This window comes from Telmatherina bonti (assembly GCF_933228915.1).
Source record: "Telmatherina bonti genome assembly, chromosome: 7".
Classification (NCBI taxonomy): domain Eukaryota; kingdom Metazoa; phylum Chordata; class Actinopteri; order Atheriniformes; family Telmatherinidae; genus Telmatherina; species Telmatherina bonti.
Genome location: NC_136625.1, coordinates 23,574,415 through 23,591,521, shown reverse-complemented (window position 1 = coordinate 23,591,521; position 17,107 = coordinate 23,574,415). Strand labels below are relative to the sequence as shown.

At 36.2% G+C, this 17,107-nt stretch overlaps 1 protein-coding gene across 4 annotated transcripts in view; it reads right to left on the bottom strand.

The window, feature by feature from the left end:
* LOC306758826 (glypican-5-like) overlaps window positions 1-12,401 on the bottom strand; it is a 118,978-nt gene extending 106,577 nt beyond the window's left edge. For 3 of the 4 annotated variants that reach the window (XM_079244231.1, XM_079244232.1, XM_079244233.1), the window contains exons 1-2: window positions 11,975-12,401; window positions 2,837-2,998 (exon numbers count right to left, since the gene is read on the bottom strand). In XM_079244231.1, coding sequence (XP_079100357.1) covers window positions 2,837-2,998; window positions 11,975-12,152 — 340 coding nt within the window. In that variant the 5' untranslated portion in view covers window positions 12,153-12,401. The remainder of the gene's footprint in view (window positions 1-2,836; window positions 2,999-11,974) is intronic. The other variant, XM_079244234.1, reaches the window with a different exon arrangement.
* Window positions 12,402-17,107: the final 4,706 nt, after the last annotated feature.

Sequence of the window (17,107 nt, the reverse complement as noted above, 5' to 3'; positions counted from 1 at the left end):
CACAGTTATGGCATGGCAGATGTCATGACATTTATCTGTGGGTAGGGTTTCCCTTAAGTCAGTGATGCTAGTGATCAAACGTGTCAGCAGGTTCTTAACATCTGCCTCCAAGAAGTTTGATGGTAAACCTTGAAACCTGCCCGTCATACCCACCTGTTAACCCCCACATACTGAACTGTCTGTGTAGGAATAAGCCAGTAAGAACCTGCTTTGCAATGCAGTGAAAAATTGCAATTGAAAGATTTCCTGGAAACTGATTCAAGTTAAAACCAGAGGTTGCTATGCAATTACCTGAACCCAAATACCCAAAACATATGATAACTCAGATTCTCAGTGCATGTGCTCAGTTGGATCTGGTTTGGTCCTATGAGTTTAAGGACTGTTGAATATTAAGGGGAATCTCTGAAACTTGTCTTGGATTAAAAAGAGATATTTAGCTCTGATTGTGAATGAGGTGTTTTGAGCCTGGCTTGTGGTAATCTTGACCTGCTCAGAAAGGTTCAGCGAGTAGAGGTCAGACTTAATTTGCACAGTTCAGATTATTCAAATCCCAGACTATGTGCTGGAGACAACGAACAAGACTGCAGCTGCTTCAATACAATGCATATGGATATTTTTTTTATAACTTATAAATCTTTATTAACTTCTAAATACAAAAGGTTCACTCGTAAAACAAAAAGTTGAATCTATTATTTCTTTAGTTTAAATGTTTTATAGACAGATGTACAAAGAAAACTATTTCTATTGTTATCACAGAAATAGAAATAGAAAAAATCTAGAATTTGAAGTCAGTAAAATAGTAAAGTTGAAAGAAAGGTAAAGAAAGAATAAAAACACAATATATGAGAAAGCAAGTTAATATTAGCGCCGTAACTGTGTAAAGCTACAGTGTACATTCGTATGCCATGCTACTGGAAACAATTGAGACTATCTTACATTCTGTTAGCAGAACATGTATTCTAAAACTTGCATGATTGTGTTCATGGATCATTTCATGATCATATCATAGAGGGGCAAAATCAAACTCAGAATTAGGATTCCATCAATTTCACAGACCCAGTCATAAGTTTAACAAAGCTTAGTGGTCACTAACTGTAAACAAGGGAAAGAACTGGTGGTTCATGCGGCGAGCTGTGGGTAATATACATAACCAGTCAAATGTTTCCCATTAGATTTAACGGAAAAGTGTGTCCAAACTTTTGACTGGTACTGTACCTTGCATATCAAAATGTAGAAACACAATCTTTTTTATTTCCTCCACATCTTAACCCCCATAAAAAAGCCCAAACATGCACTCACTTGCAATGTCAGCTGCTGGAAAGATAAAAGAAAAAAAAAACCATGAGAGCATATAAAGAATGACTAGCTCAGGAGGAACTGCAGAAATGAAAGAAAGAAAGCATATCTCATCCTTAGTTATGGAATCGAACTCGTGATACTCCTACAACTGACAAAACCGAGTAAGATCTATAAAGCTGTCAACATAAAGACACACCAGCAAAAGTACAAAGACAAGCCTTCAGACACAACCTCTTATCTTCTGTTATATCTGTTATACTGTCCAATGTATGAACAGCAGAGCTTGTGCCAAAATCTTATTCTCATTACTTCATGGAGTATATGAGCCACTTGCTACTTCACATTCCTCTCAAAGCACTCAGACAGCACAGAGACTGTTCTTAGGAGGCCTTGAAGAGAGAGGGCTGCTGACATAATTGTTTTCAGGACTGTCGCACTCCATTTTTCTAACCTTAATCCATCGTGATTTTCCATTTTAGCCTCTTCTGAATATGAGAAACACTTGATCACCAGTGTCCAGACAGCCTCAGACATGAGGTAAGATTGGAATTATCTTAATGACAATAAAAAGGACAAATAACTGAAACCATGTATTGACCTTATGTTTCTTGATTGTGACACAACCGTAAGGACTGAGCTTCATCAAAGGTTACGATAGAAATAATTTGTGCATAGGGACTGAATTTCATGCATTCTTTGTGCAACATTAATATCCTGTCCAGATTATATCTACAAGTTAGACATAACAGCAACAGTTTCCATGACATTAATGACTAAAGCTCCATGTTCCCTGACCAATCTCGTTTTTTTTTTTTTTTGGTGCACTGTTCATACTTTCAATTGCATTAATATGGCATATATCATGTATTGCTCCTAATAAAACTTTGACTACTGTTAATTTAAGTTGATATTCCTGTCGTGAAAACCTTGAGACAGTTAACACATCCATAATACTGTATGTTAACTACATTATGGAAATAAGCTGAATGCAATGAGGAGGTCAACTTGGAGTGCTTTTGAATAATTTTTTTAATCTAATGACACTGAATCTACAACAACAACAAAAAAAAAAAGGATGACGCATTTGGGCACATTTGTACAGCTGATTCAGTTGAGTGTGGTGCACACAGGAAGGCCTTTCATTGGCCAAAACCAACATTCTAACAAACCCTTCACAAATGACATTTCAAATTGAATTTTGGTACCTATTTACTGGAGCATGTTTTGAGAATTAATTCTAAAATATCTTTTTCTTCATCATTTTAAAAGTCTTGGAGAAAAATGTGTTTTGGATTATTTATTATTCATTGTATTTAAGATTTAAAAAATGCAGCTATATTTTGAAAATTAGAAAGAATTTCTGATAATTCATTTTAATTTGAACTGTGTTACAGAATCTCTTTCACACTGTTACTGTCACCAGATGTCACAGAAAACTGAATGATAACCTTCTGAATCACACCATATGTTTCAACAGCTCTGTGTCTCAGTTCAATGCCATCCAACCTTTGCTGGATCCCATGGTCCAAGAACTTACCCTGAAAGGCATTTAAATGGCGGGAGAAGAGGAGCTCAAGCTCAGAGCTGTAGGCGTCGATATTGTGGAGGGCTTCTCGTTTTACAGCATTTTGGTAGCTCTCCTCCATCTTGCGGTTGCAGCAGGATGGACCCGGGTGCTTACAAATCAGCAGATCAACATCTAGAAAAGTCAGACAGAAACAGATGGTAATTTTCTCCCCTCTTTTGTTTTATTTCATGTTATTTTGTGTTATTGAGCTCTTTTAAAACACAAGGAACAGAAGTACAGGAGAGCTGAGATTTGAATAAGAAGGATATTCATATAAACTCTGTGGGGATTTATGCCAAAGTTTGGGCATTTACAAGTAAATAAAGATACATTTCATTTTATCATGTGCATAGGTGCTATGTACTTTTTGTTGTTATTATTTTATTATTTTAAAAAAATCCATAAATTCCATATCAAAAGCCCAAATTTTGGCATACAACAGAAAAGTATTACTGTACATTGTCAAAGTATATGTGCGTATATGTTTAGTACCATGAGTGGGCACAAATATAGCCAAGCCATAACTCCAGTAAGAGACATAAGGGGCACCATGGCAGGGTGAGAAAGTAGACCAAGAATTCATCCACATTTTCCGCTATAAATATTGTCTGCTAAATATATACCTTTGCTTCAATGTGACACAACTGCACACACAATCAGTGTACGCTTTTGCACATGAATTTTATATTTATGTTAAACATAAAAAACATTAAAAAGCCATTCACTCAATGTATTTTCTTTTCCCTAAAGCAAAACTTTACATGCACTCACACTCACCCACCCAAATGCCATCTGCTACTTGGCCCAATAGCAGTGATAAGGCAGGTCATAACAAACACAAAAAATTTAAAAGATGCAAAAAGGCGAGTCAACAAACAGTAAAGTCTGTTTAAACTTTGTTGTGCTTTACAGCTTCACCTCTTTTGAACTATCACAGTATAAATACCTGCATGTTTTATCCGACACTGTTTATTGTTGACGTGGGCTACTAAAATGACAATTTCTCACATTAATTTCCAAAGAATCATTTTTAATCTGCATAAGTCTGTTGTTAACTCATTTTACTGGGGGGAGGGCTAGACGGGGTTGGCAGGAGGCAGGTGTTGTAACCAGAGCTTAAAGCATGGCATTAGGACAGACCACAAGACCAGTCCCTCAACGTCCAAATCCATCCATGAAACACAATAGGGTTGCATTTCTGAATCTCTCTTTCCCTTTCTGTTCCCTCTCCCCCATTTGCCTGGCATATCCTTGTGAGGCCTGGGTGTCTCTTAATTACTCTGTGAGGCTCCATTTGTTCCCATCTCAGAGCCAGATGAATGAAGTCATAACTGGCTGTCCTGCAGCTTCCAGCTCATTATCTCCATCTATGAAGCAGTCCACTCTGTTTTATCATTACATTGTTGCTGCAAAGTCTTCTGCCTATCAGTGTGTTTACCAGCTCCCTGTACTATCACTACAACAGATTTATTCATAAACAGTTTGTGTTTTTGGCCACAATCAAAAACACATACTGAGTGTATAAATGTAGTCCATCCTATTTCTGAGTTGCATGTCACATCCTGGTTCATTATCACAATTTATGTAAATCCACAAGTATTTTACTTCAAATGTAAGAAATTCCAATAATCATGTTCAGTCAACACACTCAGTGATGCAGAAAACACAAAGACTGAACAGAAATGCTGCAATACAGACCATCAACAGTCCTGGAGAGCCCATTTGATTCACCTTTCCATCACTCTGTACAAGATTATAAGCATCAGATGACTAGAAATGTAAGGAACAATAAACCAGGCGGAATTGTTACAGAAAATAACTCACAATAACAGCTTAGATTTAATAGTTCAATATACGATTCAAAATGTGTCTTAATTCATGGCACGCTGCTGGTATGTTCAAATAAATCATGAGTGTGTCATGATGTTTAACACACTGTAGATTTAGATGACAAATTACATCACTGTGAATACAGAACAGATAAGGATTAAACTTGGAAGGAAGTAACCAAACACAAATGTAAGGTAAGAATAGCACAGCATGACCCTCATTCAAGAACTTTATTCAAGGTCACAAGTTGCGTCCCCTCCAATGCATATGAATACTCCTTGGGGAAGCAGGCTGAGGATGGACTCCCCCCAACATAAAATCAATAATAATAATTTCAGGTCAGGAGTTGGGTGTGTTAGTTTAGACGTTCTTCACATTCACAACAGAAGTTTCTCTTACTCTAACTAACCATTTGACAATTTATTGCTCAAATAATGTCCAATTTGCTTCTTTATTTAGGGACCATCCTACCTTAGGACCCTAAATAATAAAGTAAAACACTTAAATCCAACGTAGACGGCATACAAAAAAGAATCATATTAATCTCAGGAAAAGTCTGAAATCATACTACTAACTGATTTCCCGTTTGTAATTTCCTCATTCGTACTGTTTGTCTTCTCTCACCTTATGTCACTGACCCCATTCTCCAAACTGCCTGGCTCCTTATTTCTTTTGTGTTTGTTGGTTATCTGTTATAAGAAAGAAATACCCAGAGAGTTGTGGTGGAATCCAGTCTGGCCTCTCCATCCTTTGAGAGTAGCTGCATAGAGTAAGTGATACTCAGAAAGACTTTGGCTGTTAAAGCCACCAAAGCAGTCAGGACATGCTGACTGTGTGCCAAATATACCAAGCCTGTTTTTGCAGTCATTAGAAGCCATGGCACTGCTTGTCTCTAGAAAAGCAAACATGTAACATAAAATGCTCACTTCATCAGTAATCTTATAACATTTACTAAACAAGGAAAATAAAGAAAAAAAAATGTTATTAATGGATGATTTTTTTCAATGAAGAAATTATGACTCACAATCTACCTAAATTTAGTATGCAAACCACACACACACACACACACACATATATATATATATATATATATATATATATATATATATATATATATATATATATATATATATATATATATATATATATATATATATATATAAAGAGCACAGGTTCTCACTGTCTTCAAATCCAAATTTTGTAGGCACATTTGGCAAGACAATGAGTAAAAACATCTGGACTGCAAATTTTCCCCAGCATTGTTTGCAAAACTGCTCAAGGTCTGTCAAACTGCCTGAGGATCGAGACTCAACACAGTTTTAAAGTGCTGCCTCAAATATTCATTTGGATGAAATTTGAATAGTTTCTGACTTTACTACAACAAAATGTCAGCATTGCTGCTTCTGAGACATTCCTGCACATATTTGGCTTTGGACTTTGTTATCATGCTGGAAAATGAGCAAGCTGTCATCTGGGGGTTTATGCAATAATTTCAGTATAGATGTCTTTGCAAGTTCAGTTGTGGATATCTGCAGCTACACAAATATCTTGGTACCCATACTGTCCAGCCAAAAGTATTGGCTCTTTGTCCATCAAAAAATGCCGCCTTTTTTCATGTTAATCATTCTAGGAGAGAAAAGTTACATGGTTTTTATTGTGTGTCCATCAATGTTATGTAAAATGTTAGTTGAAAAGCATTTAGAGGTTTGCTAATGTGATATGAACAATTACTTTAGTTATTTTCTCTTTAATTATTTTTAGCAAGTTTTATTATGTTATAATAATAGTTGAAATTAAAATGACTTCAAAAACATTTTTAGAACAAGTAACGTCTTTCAAACCAAAGACAGCATCAACATTGCTGAAATGTTAATGAGTTGATGATCTACTTTTAAGAAGTCATTTGTAAATAAAATGTATGTTAATGCATCTAAGTGTATCTGTGTGCTGTTTTTGTGCTAAAGTTTTAATGTTATTTACTCAGCTAGTTGTGACTATGTGTCCTGCAATTAAATACATTATCTCTGTGAAATTCATTATAGGTTACAATGAGCTGTGATGAGCCATGTGTAATTAATGCCCAACGTACATACTCCTCATTCTCCCCAGTTAAACCTTAAGTTACTCTAGACTGGATGTCAGTTTTTAATCCTAAATCCCCTGATTGTCCTGAGGTGACACATGCCTCTGGAGTAATTTGCCATTTTAAAAAACCATGGCTCGGGGGTCTTGAATTGTTAGTTACAATCCTTTCAGCAACACCTCAGTGCCCTTCACTGCACAAGTCAAAACATTAAAGAAACTCGGCCACAGAACTGCCCTGCTACCTCACATGCCACTCACAATATGTAACGCCACAACAGCTGAATAAAGCATGATGCTGAGAAAATGTAATGTTATTACCACCATTTTCACCAGCTGCAGCACTCAGAATATGATATAGACATCCTGATTATATGCACTTGAAATCTCCTGAACAGGTTATTACTATTCTTTTTCTAATCTTCCCTTCTTTGTAGCAGTATGTGGCTTCCAAATGCTGCTATTTGTCTTTTTCAGTAAACATGAATTACGTTGTTCTATTCTATTCTACGGTCATTTAGCAGACGCTTTTATCTAAAGCGACTTACGAATGTCTAAAAGAAGGCAAAGTAGTTATCCTTCCTGCTCTTGCCCCAGGAAGTCAGTTCCCTTTGAAATTCCAAGATCCTGTAAGCATACAGGATATTTACTCTATACAGACAGACTGTGCTTTGGACAGATCGTGTTGAATAAAAACATATCTCAAAAAGGTCTTTGCCACATACCTGGATTTCTGGACTACCTTGAAACTAAACTGGAATGTTTGGCTTTCCCAGACCCCAAGTTGAAACTGCTTGCAGTGATTGGCACAGAGTCCAAAGCCACACCAGAGGACAGGGGTTGGACAGCCAAAACATACAGAGAGATGTGAGGCTGTGGGCAAATAGGAGCAGACCAGCTGAAGCAGCATTTTATCAGAGGGGCATTCAGCCGTTAACTAGAGTACTTATACTACAAGTTAATATATCTGTTAAAAACATCTTTAAAAAAAAACTTAATTTTATGTATTTTCTCCTTCTGGAGCAACATGAATTGTTTATATGTAATATACTTGTGACTATAAATCCAAATGATCAGCTAAAACACAAGATGGCAAAGACTGAAATCTTACAACAGATGCTGGGTAAATATTGACTTGGAGTGATGAATGTCATTCTGACCAACTTTACGAAGACTAGATGGTTTTTTTGGATGGATGAAAGGGCATCTTGTAAATGCAACTATACGTACTGTTTTTTAGTGGATCACAACTTCAAAATATTTTTTCTTTACATACCCAATAAATGACTTTTTGGTTGAAAAAAACACCAGAAAAACTCAAAAGGTACAGGACACTCGCTTTCACTCATTATTGACTCTTACATAAAATTGTTGTTAGAGCCCAAACATATGTTGTATGTGCACATACCATTACAGATAATTATATAATGCATTTTACTGAACTATGAAATACACAATCAATCACAACCACAGCACATTATTTGCTAACCTGTGAATTAATGTGTCATTGAACCGCAATTCTAACTACATGCTTTCCAAATGATCTAATGAGGGAAATATCATACAAAAAGGGAAATAGATTTCTCTTCACAGTGTACTTAGACTTACAGTACAACTCTGAGTCCCGTCATCTGCAGAACTACTCTGATGACTGCAGTTGTGTGCATCAGTGATGGACAAGAAGATGAGTACATAAGCCAATTGATTTTGTGAGATGATGTGGAAATTATCACCTCAACTTGAAGACAAACAAAACAAAAATTATGATTGTTGACTTCAGGAGGAATAGGAGTAAACAAAACACTGTTTACATGCTGGGAGGTGGAGGAGATGGAGGAATACAAGTACTTTGAAGTTCAGCTAGCCTAATGACTAGATTGGAAATGCAGAGTAGACATCCCGCTAATACCTTGTGAGCAGTAGGTGGCAGTGCAGCCTCATGAGTGATTCTAATAACGCTGTTCTTAGATCATGAAGCCCTTTCTGCCTCCAGTCTTAGTTGCAGTCTTTCTGGTATTTTACCAGTAACTCCTTGATGTGTAGCAAAGTCGTGTTTAATCTGTATAGTTTGACATTTGTATGTACATAACATTAATCCTGATCATTATGATAGATCATCTGCTGCAGGTTCTACCTTCGTGATCCAGTACAATTATTGTCAGGGAAGCAACTAATCCTCCTGCAGATATATATTGACAAATAAAAGATTTCTTAAAATTAAAGAGGCCATAAACAAACGCTTAGGCAACTCTGTATCACTGATTATTAAAAGTTACATCAATTATGCCACTGGCATGGAGATCAAGTCTTTTATCAATAGTGGCCAAGGGAGCAGTCAGTCTGGAAAACATGTTGCTACTTATGCATTGGTATTTTCAACTTTCCAAATTTCTACTAAATTTCTACTTTCTAAATGCTAAAATTTCAATCAAAGACACACAACATTAACTGTATTGAGTAAGAGTGCTTTTTTTTCCCCCGACAGGATCATCAAATAGCCTGGCTAACACACTCCTGCTGCAAACTGAGAAATCTGTTCGGCACACATGAAACGCTGCACAGTATTCTAACACAAACATCACTGTGGAAGGGTTGAAGACTTGCCACTTCAAATCTCGAAATTTGCTTTTGTTGGCATTTGATCTGAGAAATGAAGCAGTGTAGCATAATTGTGTACACACATACTCAAATATCCCAAATCTCCCACTTCAACAAGCCCTTCCACTGATCAGCTCTTTGAAGGTGGGACGACATTTGACCCAAAACAGGAAAAGTACAAATAGAAAGCAATATGAGATATAAGCCCTATGGTGAAAGTACAGCAATTTTTTTTCCCAAAAATAGAGCATGGAGCCACAGCTTCTCCCAGATTATAACAGCCCCAAATTTCCAGAAACACCATGAGTTTGGATAAGTTGTTTCTGAAATACAATTAATGCTCAAACCTGTCAAAATACTGCATTTCTGTTGACGTTTGTCATACTGTATGATAAAATGCTTGTCAGCAACTACAGTTTAAAAAAGAGATATTCACGTTGCCTCTGCAAATGCAGTGCAAACACAAAAAAGCTTGTGAAATAAACCTCCTCTCAGTGTGCCGACACATCCAGATAAATGGTTCTTACATTATCTTTAAGATTATATACTTCTTGCAGTGGAAATGACATTCTGTGTTGCTAGTGGTGACACCCTGCTAAACAAACATATCAAGTGGTTTGGATGCACCTCAAGGTATGTTTCCCCACTCAGCTATCAATTACTCTTCTCCCACTTACAGCATGCACACTCAAACTGGGTGATACTTAAACTGCAAGCAGCTTTCATGTAACAAGAATCCTGGTCTGACTCACACAGTTGTATGACTAAAACCGTATACATGACATATTAGTGTATTTTTAAATGGTCATATAAATTTTAAACATATTTAATACTCTTAGAATTTCTTCAATTTTTTTAATAAGAAAACTCAAGAAATGTATATGTAATGCCTCCTTAAATATGCAATGTCTCCAAACGTCATGAGGTCATTAGATCATTATTGACTAAAGACTTGTGAGGAAGGCCAGGAATTGTCATTAGCACTCACTAAGATAATGGCAGTGCCAGTGTTAGCCACAGGTCTCTCTCCACCAAAAATACAAAAGTGGTTGAAAAAGTGGTTGAGAATAAGTTCAAATTATTAAAAATAGAACCGTCTTTTTTACCATAACAAGAAGAGATTAAATCAATTTACATCCTGAAGTTATACTCATTTCCTCGGATGTTGTGTAGATCATAGGATTGTTGTCTTTCACAGTCACTCGGGCTCTTTTATGTTGCAAACTTCACCAGTGTGCTTGTGTCTTCACTGAATGCACCAAATGTTTTGTTTTGTTTTTTTTAGCTATTAACCATAAATTAATTAATATTTTACAGCTTACTTATTTAAATGCGAATTCTACACAATTAGGTTGTTATTTCCCAACCCCATCTTTTAATATGAATGCACATGCCATTTAATTAAAGCTCACATTCTGCAATTTTAACGTAAACAAACAAAATAAAAAACATTTAAAAGTTAAAAATGTTCCTTATGTAAGCACACAACAAATATGAACATACATCATAATTTCCTTGCAGAATCATTTTCAAGTCCATTTAGCCGAAGTGAACCTCAAACAGCATCAAAACCAGTGTTTATCCTTACAAAATAAGTTTTCCTCGGAGCACAGTAAAGTCAATAAAACCTGAAAGTAAATGATGACGCATTAAAGCAGGCACATCCAAAGTCAGTCATTGAAGGCCACTGTCCTGCAGATTTTCAATGTTACTTGATGCAGCACATCTGTAGAAAAGTCGCTGTTGTTCTGACAGAACTGAATCAGATTAATGGGTTATCATGCGTGTGCAGGACCTGACAACATGCTGTTGAGGAGAGCCGTTTGATTTGAATCAGGTGTGCTGGATCAGGGAGACATCTAAAGCCTGCAGGATTGTGCCCCCCAGGACTTGAACTGGACACCCCTGCTCTACAGTTTCACAGCGAAAAAGCAGAAAAATGTGCTAGATTACATTTTAATCAATGTTCTTTTTTTTCCCAGCTCATATGCATTAAGTGTTATGAAATTGCCACCCCCTGTGTTGGGATAGATTTACCCAACACAGTTATTCAACCTTATGAATGCAACCCAAACAAACACAATATTAGCCTGCGCTTGCATAAACAGAAATATGATAACATCTGCACCACAGTTGACTCGGTCTCTTGACTTGCCAGTATTCTGAAAGATTTAACCTGAATAATAGTCACATGTGATAAGCAGCTGGGTAACATGGGAAACTGCAAACCTAAAAAGACCCAAAGATGTTGAACAAAAAACAAACTTAGATTCTACAATAACGACGTAATATGCTTTTATGATGCATAAAAACTAACAGACATGATAAAGAACTCAGATCACAATATGTGTGTGAGTTGTTTGAGTTAGATATATAATGTGCTGTTTGAACTGCAAGCTATTCTAGCAGCGATATGACTGGACGGTCAAGACAATAACACAGGAATTAAAAGGCAACAACTCTGATCAGCAAATGTTATACACGTGTGGATAGCATATTGTTTGAAAGTACTTCGGTTGTTCTGCAACTTGACGAGGCTTGCAATGTGCCTCATGTAAGCCAAAATGCTCCTCAGAGCTGCCAAACTCAGTCGCTCACCTACGTCAGGTGCCTCCGGGACGCGGTGAAGCGGTCCAACCTGTCTCAGCTGGAAAGCGGTCCTCACTTCATGGCAGCTGTAGGCGTCTGCCTCGATCACAATCACCCCGAATATGACCAATGTCAAAATCCAGACGGAACCGCAACAGTTTACGCGTGGGCATATTCCTCGGGACATTGCCGCATCTCACACCAGGTATCCTCGTGGAAAGCTAACTGGAACGTGACCGCAAACTGAAACTGAGTGACAATGTTAGAAAAACGGCGCGGAGTTACAAGTCGATTAGTCTGAACATCTGGCAACCCCTTCCGACTTATTTTCACATTATTGTTTGGGATGGGTGTGAGCCCCTTACTGACAGAAAGACTTTGGGGTCTTCTCTTGGAAAGAGGAGGAGTAGAGTGGGCTAAGCCCAGTTTGTCCTGAGCTCAACACTTTGCAGTGGTCGACTGGCTGCTTGTCTATTTCCAAAACCCTGCATCACATTCCCCTCCCTCCCTGTTTACCTCAGCTAAGCACCCTGACTTAAAGTCTCTATAATACCCCTGTAGAATCTCACGCTGTCTTTATATAAAGCGAATAGTTTTAAATCCCTACAAAGAAACTACTGCCAGTATTATCGAAGCAGAAAAATCTATATTGTACCACTCTTAACTGCTTTGCTATATGACTTTTTTTCTGTTACAACTTTATGAGACAATATAACAATGACCAACATGACTAAACACAAATTTCAAGACAGACAGGATACATTTCGGCACTAAGTGATTGTTTAATCTAAACTTGATGCCCATTCTGATCAGTGCTGGCGTTTAAAGAGGTTATTTGTCATCTTGTGGGAAACAGGTCAGTCTAAAATAGTTTCAACTCGAAAAGAAAGACCCGTGATTAAATTATCATTGAAATACATATGTAAGAACATATGCCATTTCATCTCATATGTAGCCATATATCCAATACAGAACACATTGCAAAGTTAGTGAATGTGTCCACATTAGAGAGCATGCCTACTGTGGGAATTAACGCAGAAAAAAAGACCAAGCCTGCACTCTACAACCATCTGTAAATCTGTTTGTTTTGTTATTGTTGTTTTTATTTTTATTTTTTAATGAGCCACCATATTTCAGAATATGAACATATGAGTGTTACTTTTGCTACTTCTTTGTGGTTTGTTTGTAAAAGAGTGCCCTCCACTGGACTTACAGGACACTACACCAGCAACCATTTGCCATCTGGCTGAGTTCTGAATGCTTCTGTTTTTACTCATTTACTAATTTTCACAAATCACCGGTTTGTTGTGTGGTGCCAAGTTTGTGGCCCACTGATTCACACATAGATTCTCATATATAGGGCATACTGAATATATCCATTTGATGCTACTGTGTATTTCCCCCACGATATCACAGAAGAAAATGTATATTTTAATCTACAGTATCTGTATAACAACTTTATTTAGTAGCTATTTTTGCTTGATGTTTTAATTATAAAACCAGTATTTTAAACACTTTTTTGTTTTCTGATTCTAAATTAAATGGCTGATTTAAGTTATTAATTGCTTAGTTAAATATACAGTTTTGTTTGTAAACATTAATAAATGCTTAAAAAAAAAGAACAAAAATCTATGAAATCATAATTGTCATAAAATCAAAACTGTGAACTATAACTTTGTATTTTCCTTATTTGTATCTAATGCATCCCACTAGTTGTCAGATTTATCTGGTTTCCCTGTATAACGTAGTTAAAACCACTACAGCAATAACAGGTAGTTAGTGCACAGCAAAAAGCTGACAATAAATGTTGATAATCTAGTGTTGTCATATTTAACGGAGTATAAGAGGGCCAAAAGCAGTACTTTGCGAGTACTTTATCCACATTTTTTGCGTCTATTTATTTGTTGATTTGAGCTTTAAGTACAAAATCTAATTAGCCTATAAATCACTGCTTGTTACTGCTTATATGAAAGTTCTTAATGGGTTGGTATGCACATGTCAACTGATTGTGATTGTAAATATATGAAACAGTGACAATAGGGGAAAGCTGAAACTGTCGCTAAAATTCTCAGTCGGTGAAAGCCTTTTCAGCAGAACCTAAAACCTAAGGACATCTGCAAGCTTTGTAGACCCTTGACTGTGTGTAAACATGAGCAATAGATGTTTAAACAACAACAGATATGTTCAGACTATGTTCTCTTGAATGTTAGAATAAATAACCATGATAGAGAATTAAAAGAACTTAATAAAAACAAAAAATCATTCCCCTTTATATTTGCTATTTTTGAATATGGACTGACTTCAATATTTAAATTCTTTCACGCAGTAATAAGGGTGCCGAATCACCAAAACAGAGCTGAATATTTGGGTTAGGTCGACAGTTTAATTAATGTTAGTGACCAGGTTACCACTGTGTGTGAAATTAAAATGTATGAGCTGAAATATTTGTGACCCTTCCAGCTTGAATAAAACAATTTAGCCAACCGCCTGTGGAATAATATCTATTAATGCAGAGCAGGAAAAATAAGATGAAGTGTAACAAAAATATTTTACTTGTGGTTTTGGTTCTTAATAATGAGTTATTATTGAAAGGTAAATCTTCTGGTGCTTTTTTTTTTTTTTTTTTTTTTTGTTATTTACACATTTCTTTCTCTAGTTAAAAAATGACTGATTCTGATAGTGGATTTAGTGTCTTCAGCCAAAGAAAAGGCATTAGGGCAAGGGCAGGTAAGTTCTGACCGAGAAGCTGCCCTGTAAGGTTTAGAGGTTTCCTTGTTTCAACACATCTGATTCAAACAAATTGGTCACTTTGCGGAACTCTGTTGGATCCATTTAATTTGAATAATAGCTGGGAAACAGGATTTTTGCGTTCTCAAACAGAACTTGCTACCCTGATTTAGGGCAAGAAATGAGTGTAATCTAAACACCAAATCATCTCTGGATCACATCTTCCAGGTATTATGCTCGCTGTATGATTCATTGGTTTTTGGAGGGGTGTCCACTCCAAAAATTACAGCACAGCAGATTGATATGTAGCAGATATGTGATGTAGTAGATACCTCTTATTTTAACTATTTTATAGATATTTTTAATTTTATACTGTCCTGTTCTATCTATCTATCTATCTATCTATCTATCTATCTATCCATCCATCACACACCGACAGAAGCACGTGGAAAAGCTTAAGTATTTGATGTAGTAAATACAGTAGGGTAAATTTTACCGAACAAAAAGTAGTTAGCTTATAAAATACCATGTCTAACTTAGCACCAACTAATGCTAATTTAGCTAAAGTATGCTAGCTAAGACAGGGTGAATCGGCGACTGTTGTAATCCATATGTTGAGTACCAGGAAAGCTCACAGAAAACCTGAGGAAGAAAGAAATTCTGAAAAACTTTCCTATCATTCTATCACGGTAAGGCTATATGACTGCTAGTTTTCTAACCAGCTTGCTACATGTTATAACTACAGTCTGAAGTATAGTGAGCTGCAGCAGGTGTTATCATTTTGCCTAAATGAGCTCTGAACTTAGCAGTATATGAGCCAAGCGTTTCTAATAACATTATGTGATGTGCACCAAAGTGTGGAATAAGACTAAGCTGCTGCAGATGCTTTGTACAATAGCCTATTTGTACATTTAAAAAACTAATGGGGTCTCACCGGTATCTACAGCACGCTATTTAAACACATTTTACCTGGGATCAGATGCAAATGCATTAACAACATGACTCATTCCTCAGACTTCAAAGTGATTTTTTTTTTTAGTTTCATAGTCTATAATACTTTTGCATTAATTTAAATGCAATATGCTGCCAGGAACTAGCTAGCTTGAGGTTGATATCGGAATAGTGGTCATGAAAATTTCCATGGGTTTCAAGCAACTGTAATTACAAGCTCAAGAGATACATTTAATGGATAATTCTTACCAGTTGGGCTTCCACCTTAAAAACATATTTAAGAGATTGTGGCCCTGCGTCACATATGTTTTGCAGATTCTAATCTACATCTTTCCAACAGCCTGCCACATCTCAAAACATTTGGAAATAAATTCAGAGCTACTGACACTAGACACAAGACGATGGCTCAGTGTGTGCCAAGAAAACATTCCTCGCAGCATTTCACACAGCAGCAGCCTGGATTATTAACAGAAGGCAGGTGGGGTCCACGGGTTCTTCATGTCAAAGCAATGTAGAAGCAATATTCTATCTATAGTGAAGAATTTTATGATTGTTGCGTTAACATTAAAAAAAGGTAAATCAAGCAACAAAACATATTTTGTTTTGTATTTTTTACAAATTTCCAGTCTATATCTGACCAGTATTGATGAGTCTGTTGTGTTTTGAATGATAAGAGCAGAAAACAGCATAATCTTTTGGACCTTATGGTTCGATCTATTATGGGTTTGTATTATTTAACAGTTAAATCTGCATATTTTATCTGAAACAAGCATCTGATAACAACAGATTTCCTTGAGGGTTTTCATTTCTATTTTTGGTCTTCTTTCTTTTTTTTTTTTTTTTTTGTTTGTTTGTTTCTTTCACATGTGGATTAAACGCTCAAGTTTATTATGTTTAAAAAGTCACAATAATGTTAGGTGTTTTTGTAAATACTTAAACCATCTGACCTGGTTAATTAATAGACCACTATTAATACCATCAAAGTCAGTTATTTGCTGTTAATGTAGTAAAAACCTTCATTTGTGTCTGCATGACATTAATTATGTTTTTTTTTTATGCCTTTATATTTGTTTTCCCAGCATGGCAGTGTTATTTCATACAAAGTTTATTGCATGGCTACCAATTAAGTGGGGTTAAAGTCTCCTTACAGTGTGTTTATGCTGCTTTGTGAATCTTTACACACTTCCTGCCCAAACACAGCTAAATATTTAGTTTGACCAACTTTATATTTGCTTTCTCAATAGCATTGTGGCAATAAGTTTATGCAATAGCTTGCCATATTTTTCCCACCTAGGCTAAAAAAAAAAAAAAAAAAAATCAGAATTCAGAATTACAGGGTACATTCAGCAGATGGCGCCAATCACCTTCTTTTTCTCTCAGGGTAGCTTGAGTCCTCATTTAGCCATGTTAATCTGCCTGTATAATGTAAAAGTACAAAATAAAGTTAAAGGAAAGTGAAAATAA